The sequence below is a fragment of the Ranitomeya variabilis genome, chromosome 1 (assembly GCF_051348905.1).
Source record: "Ranitomeya variabilis isolate aRanVar5 chromosome 1, aRanVar5.hap1, whole genome shotgun sequence".
Taxonomy (NCBI): domain Eukaryota; kingdom Metazoa; phylum Chordata; class Amphibia; order Anura; family Dendrobatidae; genus Ranitomeya; species Ranitomeya variabilis.
Window position 1 is genome coordinate 575,288,925 of NC_135232.1, and position 10,944 is coordinate 575,299,868.

Below are 10,944 nucleotides of genomic sequence, written 5' to 3' on the forward strand. Positions count from 1 at the left end.
TCGGGGTCTCCAGCCATGGCAGATGCTATTGCAGCATCGGCCATGGCTGGATTGTAATATTTCACCAATTTTCATAGGTGAAATATTACAGATTGCTCTGATTGGCTGTTTCACTTTCAACAGCCAATCAGAGCGATCGTAGCCACGAGGGGGTGAAGCCACCCCCCCTGGGCTAAAGTACCACTCCCCCTGTCCCTGCATGTCGGGTGAAATTGGAGTTAACCCTTTCACCCGGCCTGCAGGGACGCGATCATTCTGTGACACAGCATATGCGTCACAGGTCGGATTGGCACCGACTTTCATGACGCATACGCTGTGTCACAGGTCGGGAAGGGGTTAATCCATATCCTCAAAGTGGAATTATACACAAAGGGAAATGTCCAGATTTTTTAACCAACGCGTCCTCCAAAGATCCCCTCAAAGGTTGGTTAGTGATGAAACCATATAACCCATTGGTGGAAAAGTGAGAATCTGAAAAAAAATAATGAAATTAAAACCAGAAATGAAAACAAAATAAAAACATACCCAAACCAAGAAACACAACAAAAACACCCTTAAAATGACCGACCAACTCAAAACACTTAAAGAGTATGTATACAAAAAATATCATAGAAAGGACCCAAATCCAAAACTTTCATTCAATCCTTGCGGAGCCAGGGTACCCAACCGGTAAAGCCATCGGCTCTCCACTTGAGCAAGGGCCTTACCCAAATCTCCTCCTCTAGGGCCCATGCTCACAAGGCCTATGCCTTTTACTCTCATAAAGCAAGGATTGCAATCATGAAATATTTTATAATGTCTCGGAATTGTTTTCAAGCTCGAGAGATCATCAGTTGTTTTGGCTCGCTCGATGTCTAACACATGTTCTCGGATCTGTATGTTTAATTCCCTAGTGGTCAGGCCAACATATACCTTCCCACAGGGACATATCGAGTGGTAGATCACCCCCTTAGATGTACATGAGATGAATTTCCTTATGTCATACGTTTTGGATACATCAAAGTTAGCAATTTTTTTTGTTTTAATGCAATTTGCACAGGCCTTACCCCGGCCGCATGGAAAAAAGCCCACCAGATCATTATCCGAACTTTTCTTTTATCCAGGCTCATAGTGACTATGTACTAAAATGTCACGAATATTTCTTGACCTCTTAGCCACTATGTCAGGTTTTGGAGGTAAGATTTGTTTCAAAACTGGGTCTGTGTGCAAAACAGCCCAGTGTTTCTCTACAATCTGCCTAAACTCATACCATTTGTTATGGTATCCGGTGATCAGTCGTACCTGATCTCTACCATCCATTTTAGATCTTATCTTGTTGTCATAGAGCAAGGCGTCTCTCTGTGTATTTTTGGCTCTCAATAATCCCCTCCTGATTGTTTTATGCCCATATCCGCGTTGTAAGAACCTATCAGCCAACTCATCTGCTTGAGCCGCAAAATCAGCCTCACTTGAGCATATGCGGGGAACCCGCAAAAATTGCCCAATGGGAATCCCTCTAATTGTGGAAGGCAAATGTGCAGACTGGGCATGCAGCAAAGAGTTGGTGGCCGTGTCCTTTCGAAATACATTCGTAACAATATCTCCCTCCGGGCGGGCACGTATCTGCAAATCAAAGAAGTCAACTGACCTCCCATATTTAAACATCAATTTGATGTTCAAGTTATTTCGATTCAAATTTACCATCAGGGCATCAAGTTCAGCGATGCTCCCCTCCCACACAAACCAAATATCATCAATATATCTCTTCCATTCTTGGATGAGATGACTCTGGGGGATGGGGTTGCTCATAAAGATGTCTCTGTCCCAAGCCCCCAGAAATAGGTTTGCGTAAGAGGAGGCGCAACATGCCCCCATCGCAGTACCCTGTAGTTGCAGATACGTGCCACGCCCAAAGACAAAGACATTGTGAGAAAGTACAAATTTCAATAATTCAAGCAATAATTGTATTAATTTCATATCCAGATTACTTGATTCTACGTACCAAGCCACCGCTCTGATTCCGTCCGCATGCCTAATTGAGGTATACAGTGCTCCACATCCGCAGTGACCATAACACTATTAGGACCTAGCTGGAGATTGTCCAATCTGTGCAAGACCGCTGTAGTGTCCTTAATGATTGATGGCAGTTGACTAACCAGAAGTTTTAGATAGTAATCAAGAAACTGAGTGATGACCTCACAAAGACCCCATTGCCCGACACAATAGGTCTACCCAGTGGGTCAATGGGTTCTTTGTGTATTTTGGGTAAAATATATAGTGTGGGCATCCTTGGGTGCATATTCTTAATCAGTTCCCATAATCTCTTGGGAACTATCCCCTCCTGAAATGCCCTCTCCAAGATATCACTCAGTTGGTCCTGAAAGGACCTCAAGGGGTTACCAGCCAATTTCCTGTAACAATCTTTATTGTCCAGGAGTTTATGTGCTTGCTTTTCATATTGGGTGTGGGGCCATATCACCAGATTTCCGCCTTTATCGGCTGGTTTGAATACAACGTCCCCCCACCCTTTGAGGATATCCAAGGCTCTTCTATCTGAATGGCCGATGTTCGAATGACCAAATCCCTCACTGGCAAGCTTCTCAAACTCACCGGCCACCAACCTCGTGAATACCTCCACTGCCGGACACATGCTCAAAGCTGGAAATTTCTTAGATTTCCCAACCAGATGGTTAGGGATACTCTAGGGACATTGCTGACTATGAGAATGATAGGGTGTATAAGTGGCAGGATCCACGTTCCAGTAAGAGAGGAGGGAATTTAGAGCTACTTCCATCAGCTCTGCATCATCAATGTCGGATGCGGGTACTTCTAACCAGGGCACAGAAACCGTACCATGGAAAAAACGCACTAGATACGGTGGCAATTCCAAATCTCATGATTTCTTTAAGAAGAGACTGTATCAAAGGAATGACAAGATTAAGGTGATTAACCTTTCATCACATGTATTATCACATGAACAAATATCTATCCTTGAATAGGGTCTTACTTTTTGTCCCTCATTTTCTCCAGATGCATTCACAACAGTGAAGGATTTATATTTGTTCTCAAGGAAGCTTGTTTTAAAGAAGCTTCATCACAAAGGTCAAGGGGATGTTATTTTTGACACGGAGGAGGAAAGGGAAGCACTGGCTAATTTGGAAGCTTTAGAAATGGAAAGCAATTTTTTTAAGGTGAGGGGGTTCCCTAACCATTTGGTTGAGAAATCTAAGAAATTTCCAGCTTTGAGCATGTGTCCGGCAGTGGAGGTATTCATGAGGTTGGTGGCCGGTGAAATTGAGAAGCTTGCCAGTGAGGGGTTTGGTCATTCGAACATCGGCCATTCAGATAGAAGAGCCTTGGATATCCTCAAAGGGTGGGGGGATGTTGTATTCAAACCAGCCGATAAAGGCGGAAATCTGGTGATATGGCCCCACACCCAATATGAAAAGCAAGCACATAAACTCCTGGACAATAAAGATTGTTACAGGAAATTGGCTGGTAACCCCTTGAGGTCCTTTCAGGACCAACTGAGTGATATCTTGGAGAGGGCATTTCAGGAGGGGATAGTTCCCAAGAGATTATGGTAACTGATTAAGAACATGCACCCAAGGATGCCCACACTATATCTTTTACCCAAAATACACAAAGACCCCATTGACCCACCGGGTAGACCTATTGTGTCGGGCAATGGGGGTCTTTGTGAGGTCATCACTCAGGTACTTGATTACTATCTAAAACCTCTGGTTAGTCAACTGCCATCATTCATTAAGGTCACTACAGCGGCCTTGCGCAGACTGGACAATCTCCAGCTAGGTCCTAATAGTGTTATGGTCACTGCGGATGTGGAGGCACTGTATACCTCAATTAGGCATGCTGATGGAATCAGAGCGGTGGCTTGGTACTTAGAATCAAGTAATCTGGATATTATATTAGTACAATTATTGCTTGAATTATTGAAATTTGTACTTTCTCACAATGTCTTTGTCTTTGGGCGTGGCACGTATCTGCAACTACAGGATACTGTGATGGGGGCATGTTGCGCCCCCTCTTACACAAACCTATTTCTGGGAGCTTGGGAGAGAGACATCTTTGTGAGCAACCCCATCCCCCAGAGTCATTTCATCCAAGAATGGATGAGATATATTGATGATATTTGGTTTGTGTGAGAGGGGAGCATCGCTGAACTTGATGCCCTGATGGTAAATTTGAATAAAAATAACTTGAACATCAAATTTACATTTAAATATGGGAGGTCAGTTGACTTCCTTGATTTGCAGATACGTGCCCGCCCGGAGGGAGATATTGTTATGAATGTATTTCGAAAGGACACGGCCACCAACTCTTTGCTGCATGTCCAGTCTGCACATTTGCCTTCCACAATTAGAGGGATTCCCATTGGGCAATTTTTGCGGGTTCCCCGCATATGCTCAAGTGAGGCTGATTTTGCGGCTCAAGCAGATGAGTTGGCTGATAGGTTCTTACAACGCGGATATGGCCAAAAATCACTGATCACCGGATACCATAACAAATGGTATGAGCTTAGGCAGATTGTAGAGAAACACTGGGCTGTTTTGCACACAGACCCAGTTTTGAAACAAATCTTACCTCCAAAACCTGACATAGTGGCTAAGAGGTCAAGAAATATTCGTGACATTTTAGTACATAGTCACTATGAGCCTGGAAAAAAGAAAAGTTCGGATAATGATCTGGTGGGCTTTTTTCCATGCGGCCGGTGTAAGGCCTGTGCAAATTGCGTTAAAACAAAAAAATTTGCTAACTTTGATGGATCCAAAACGTATGACATAAGGAAATTCATCTCATGTACATCTAAGGGGGTGATCTACCACTCAACATGTCCCTGTGGGAAGGTATATGTTGGCCTGACCACTAGGTAATTAAAGATACAGATCCGAGAACATGTGTTAGACTTCGAGTGAGCCAAAACAACTGATGATCTCTCGAGCTTGAAAACAATTCCGAGACATCATAAAATATTTCATGATTGCAATCCTTGCTTTATGAGAGTAAAAGGCATAGGCCTTGTGAGCATGGGCCCTAGAGGAGGAGATTTGGGTAAGGCCCTTGCTCAAGTGGAGAGCCGATGGATTTACCAGTTGGGTACCCTGGCTCCGCAAGGATTGTGTTAAGGCTAGCGGAACGCACCTATTAAATATAGATGTTATTATTGGTGCGTTCGCAGCCCGGGGTCCACCGTGCAGGAGGAACCTGCTGCTAGCAAATGACGGCACTATATGGCGGTTTAAGTGAACTCTGTTACTTCACAGAGTCGCACGGAAACAAGATGCTGTGCCCTGTTAACCCCACAGGAGTTCACAGCTAACTGCCCAGCAGAAGGCAGTCTGTGGTCACGCAAACATACAATCTCCTCACCAGAGGAGCCGGTATTCTAGGGGCTTATTTCAGCCGGGGCCTTAAATCCACGCACACAATCTCCTCGCCGGAGGTGCCAGTATTCTAGGGGCTTATTTCAGCCGAGTCCCTGAACACACACATAAATGTGACCACACTGGCGCAAGCACATAACAGATTTGTGTTATGATCCGGTGACCTTGGAGCCGCATGAAACTTTCTCTGGAGTAGGTGGAAACTATACTGACCGCAGATCCTGAACTAACACCGCAACTATAAGTAGCCGTGGGGTGTGCCTAACAAACCCTAGACACCTCGACACAGCCGGAGGACTAAATACCCCTATAGATGGAAATAGGAATACTACCTTGCCTCAGAGCAGAACCCCAAAGGATAGGCAGCCCCCATGAATATTGACTGTGAGTAGGAGAAGAAAAGACACACGCAGGCAGAAAACAAGATTTAGCAAAAGAGGCCACTCTAGCTAAATAGGAAAGGATAGTACAGAATACTAGGTGGTCAGTATTAAAACCCTTTAAAAAATATCCACAGCAGATAATACAAAAAATTCCACAATCTAACTAAAGACGTGGAATGAATATCTGCAACCCCAGAGAATCCAACAAGACTGAGAAAATACTGACACAATCTAAGCTGGACAAGAAAACACAAAAGAATAGCACTGAATCATGAAGCACACAGCATGTGTGCCACAGAAAAAAAACCAGACACTTATCTTTGCTGATTTGGCAGAAAGGCAGGAGGAACCAGGCAGAGGTCCAACACCTCCCAACAACAATTGACAACTGGCAAGGACTAATGGATCCTGCACACCTAAATACCCCAGTCAGAACTGCAATCAGCAGAAACACCTGACCAGGACTGCAACTCAGGGACAACTGCATTACCACCTACCACCACCGGAGGGAACTCAAAAGTAGAATTCACAACAGATTTGATACTAGCGCATGGCCGTGCGGCCATGCGAGCCTTATATAGCTGCAGCAAGTAAAAGACCTTCCTAGAAGGACCAATGAGAGACTGCCATACCTGAGCATGTGACCCTTGATCTCCACTGAGAGATCTTGCCCTGGGCATGCTCAGTGTGTGCAAAGCAGGACTTAGTTCTAGCACCTACAGGACCTTCCTGAAAGGACCAATGGACTTAGCTGCAGTATCTGACCATGTGACCCTCGATCTCCACTGAGAGATCTTACTCAGGGCATGCTCAGAACGAGAAAAGCAGGACTTAGTCCCAGAAGCGTCTGCTCGCCGCTGCCCAGCACTGACTTCAATGGCAGAAGCAGGAAAAACAGCAGTAACTCTTTGTACAGAGTGGGACTGAGCAAAACGCTGGGACTGACGTCTCCGCTGAGCAGGCTCCACTGTGGCAGGAGAAGAATGGGAGACCGCAGCGGAGAAGGCCCGAGATTCCCCCTGTGCAGAGGCGGGAACTCGACCCCTAACAGGATTGAATGAAAGTTTTGGATTTGGGTCCTTTCTATGATATTTTGTGTATACATACTCTTTAAGTGTTTTGAGTTGGTCGGTCATTTTAAGGGTGTTTTTGTTGTGTTTCTTGGTTTGGGTATGTTTTTATTTTGTTTTTATTTCTGGTTTTAATTTCATTATTTTTTTCAGATTCTCACTTTTCCACCAACGGGTTATATGGTTTCATCATTAACCACCAACCATTGAGGGGATCTTTGGAGGACACGTCGGTTCAAAAATCTGGACATTTCCCTTTGTGTATAATTCCACTTTGAGGATATGGATTCATTAAAAACCAACCACTGATGGGGAACTCAAGGAGATATATCGGTTTGAAGTTCTTGACACCTTGTGTACAATTTCACATGAAGGATATGGTGTCCTGTCGAACTTATACTACGGACTGAATTGGTAGCTGCTGGGTGGTGTCTGCGGGACTTTGGCCACCATCGGGATTACATGAGGATATTGATTACCAGCGGTCTCATATTAATTGTTTTTGATTTATCAGTGATTCTTTGTGTGTGAGTGGGCATTGTTTTAATTAAGTACATCTGATTTATATAGGCCGCTTGCTTGGGATCGCATTAGGGCGATGGTGTTTGCTAGCGCCTCCTTCTGCAGGGGGGGCTCCGGGTGCCCCTTATGGATCCCTATTGGTCGGTGGGAGGGCGCACCCTTTGTGTGACACACTGGTGGATAGAGCGTGCTATAACGCACGCGAAGGAGGAGTATTTATACCCACCAGTAGGAGTGCCGTTTTGAACTACATGAAGGGGGCTTCCCTGGGTATGGATCTCCTGTGATTGGTGGGATAGCGCTCCCTTTGTGCTTTGCACTGGGAGATATAGCGGTGCTGTGATGCACGCTAAGTAGGAGTGTCCATATGCACCAGCAGATGCGGTGCTTTGAGTGATGCGAAAGGGTGTTCTCCATATACGGTTCCCTATTGGTTGGTGGGAGGGCGCTCTGATTGTGTGACGCAAGGGTGGAAGCCCTGGGTGTGGAATCTGATTGGTTACGTTACCTCTTAAGAATGATACGATGCCCGGCCTTAGACACGCCCCCATGAGGAAGCAGATGCGAAACGCGCGTCGGGGAAGCTGAGTTCTAGCGTGCCATGAGGCAGGATAACGGCAATCGCTCAGGTAATATGTATTGAGCAGATTAAATTAACATGCATTTTCTGTGTGTCACAAGTTAGGTGTTGACTTCAGGAGGCCGGTGGGCAGTGCAATAATCTTATGGTTACTGTTTGGGGCAGTGTATGCTCATGATGCTTGGGTGATTTTACCCCTGATGAGCAAAATATATATCGGTGATAGTATGCCTGGTGTTCTTGTGTGAACATTTAGGGGTGGGCAATTGCCCGCTTTATCTGAACAATATGCTTCTAGTGATTGTTACTCAGTTTACTAAATAATTATTAATTGAGGAATACTAGGTTCAAGCACTTCCCTATGATTAATCTGGCAATGATTACTCCATTTCTTGCACCTTAAACAACTATGAGCAGTTGCTGTTAAAAAGATGGAAATGAGAGTGATGGATTATTTTTAACATTTTCTACAGCATCTATTGACATACCAGGAAAGAAAATTATTTCTCTCTTGGACACCTGCCGTTTCCTTTGTTGGCCTTTATTAATATTTGTTCTGGTTTTTGAGGCACTGTTTTAAATGTCTGTACTTTCTATGTGAATAAAGGTTATTTTTAATGGTTAAACACTTCATGACTGGTTATGGTTTAATAATCTTGACGGTCAGTATGTTTATGTCTATTTTGGGGTGTTGCCTATCCTGAGTGTAAAGGAAATGGGCTGGTGCTTTGTGTTTATCATACATATATATATATATATATATATATATATATATATATATATATATATATATATACAGTATATATATACACACAAGAAAAATTCAAATAAAATGTACAAGGATTGCAGTTTTCATTTTTATTTTTAGTCAGGAAACATATAAAGAACAGTAGGTTAGTCCTTAAATATGAGATGATAATGCATGAATTTACACTGCTTTCTGTTTGTATGTCACGTAGAGTTTGAAAAAAAAAACATGTTTTAGGGCCAAAATGTTACAAAATAATTTTTTGGGATTTCCATTTTCAGTTCCGAGTACTTTATACATTGAAAATAAAAAAAAAACAAAAAAACATACATACACGCAAACATCAAACATGAAAAATGAAAAAAAAAATGACTTGTACAATTAAGGTTACATTAATTATGTAGAACAGTAATGGAGCAAAGCAATGAATATGAAAAATAGAATTGCTGTTTTATAACAATTTCCCCCAGAATGAGTCAATAAGTTGCTAATGCTCCAAATGATTTAATTAAAAAACACAACTTGTGCTGAACAAAAACAGAACTACTTATTTGGCTTTATTGAAGAAAAAAATGACTAATAAAATAATGCAACACATCAATAATAATAATAATAATAACAATAAAAACAAAATAATCATCAAGGTTTAAAGTATAATCTGGTCTATAAGAGGTAAAGGGTAGTAAAAAAATAATCAGGAGATCGGAATAACCATTTCATTATGTTTTTGTGGTTTGGCAAAATTTATACACTGTCTAGTTATTTTTCTAAATGCATTTTTTACTTCTCTATTTCTAAAAGTATAAATAAATGGATTTAGAAGGGGTGTAACCACAGTGTATGTGAGAGCAAAGAACTTGTCATATTGACTGCCTTTAGGATTGACATACACAATAATAGCTGAACCATAAGCGAGAGACGCGACAATGAGATGGGACGAGCATGTTGAGAAGACTCTTGTTTTCTTCTTCTCTCTGTCAATATTCAAGACAGTATATATAATATTAATGTAGAATCCCACTATGGCAAAAAAGGGCAAAACTGTTGCAATAACAGCTGCAATACTGGTTGTTATATTACTAATAAATGGGTCTGAGCAAGCTAAATTTTGCAACGGTGTAAGGTCACAGAAGAAATGGTCTACCTCATTTGGTCCACAAAAGTCCAACTGAAAGGTGAAAATTGTAGGGAAAAAAGAGGTTAAGAAACCAAGAAACCATGACAGGACAGCTAATTTAAAGCAGAATCGACTGTTCATTATGGCTGCGTACTGTAAAGGACTATTAATGGCTAGATATCGATCAAAGACCATCAAAGTCAGCAGAAAACACTCTGTTTCTCCTAAGGCATTAAAGGTATACATCTGGATAAAGCAGCCAATAAATGAAATTGTCTTCTTAGTTTGGATAAGGATAGCCATCAGTTTTGGAATGGTTACCGAGACTATCATTATGTCCAAAATACTAAATATACTGATAAAAAAGTACATTGGAGAATGTAGGGAAGGCTCCATTCTAATCAACTGAATAATAGTAATGTTTCCAAAAACACAAATTGTGTAGGCCAGAAGAACAGCACAGAAGAGTACATTCTGAAATGAATGGAAGTGGGAAAAGGCCAATAGAAAAAACTCATTCACAGCAGTTCTGTTGACATGCTTCATACCGAATACAAAAAAAAATCTAATGGAAGACATGCAGTATTATAGATTTAAGGTTACAGTATGTAGACTAACACAAATAATATTTTATAACATTTTTCTAGAGATATTATGGGGAAAAAAAGCATAACAAGAGGACCCAACTGATTAATGTCAATGTCGGTCGGGTGCTATTTAGCCCAAGGATGGTCAATTTGGCAAAACTAAAAAAAAAAAAGAAGAAAGCTATATTTCACCATGTTACTATATTTGTCAAATTTTCTTGCATGGATAGAACTTTCTATGATTGAAAAACTCTGTGGCTCACTGCTGAAGTTTCTGTCTTCCACAGTAAAGGTCCTTATTTTGTGTCATGTTAAAAACCAGCTACAAAAATAAAGAATTAGTTAAATCCTCATTCACTAGTCATATAATATAATGTGCAAGAGATTTTCAGTAAAACGTTTATGTTAACAACTTTAATAAAATAGGCAAAATATAAAATATGGCTTTCAGTTTGTAGGTCATTTTTCATGTTTGGTTCTTTTATGTTTAGTTATATTTTAGGTTTGAACCTCAAAAATTCCATACCAAATTCAAATTGAGCAGTATTTAAAA

At 41.6% G+C, this 10,944-nt stretch overlaps 1 protein-coding gene across 1 annotated transcript; it reads right to left on the reverse strand.

Annotated features, from left to right (window-relative positions):
• Positions 1 to 9,381: 9,381 nt before the first annotated feature.
• Positions 9,382 to 10,350, reverse strand: LOC143793865 (olfactory receptor 6C4-like). Its single transcript, XM_077280818.1, has one exon. It carries the CDS (start codon positions 10,348 to 10,350, stop codon positions 9,382 to 9,384), a length of 969 nt encoding a protein of 322 aa, XP_077136933.1.
• Between the last annotated feature and the right edge of the window lie 594 nt (positions 10,351 to 10,944).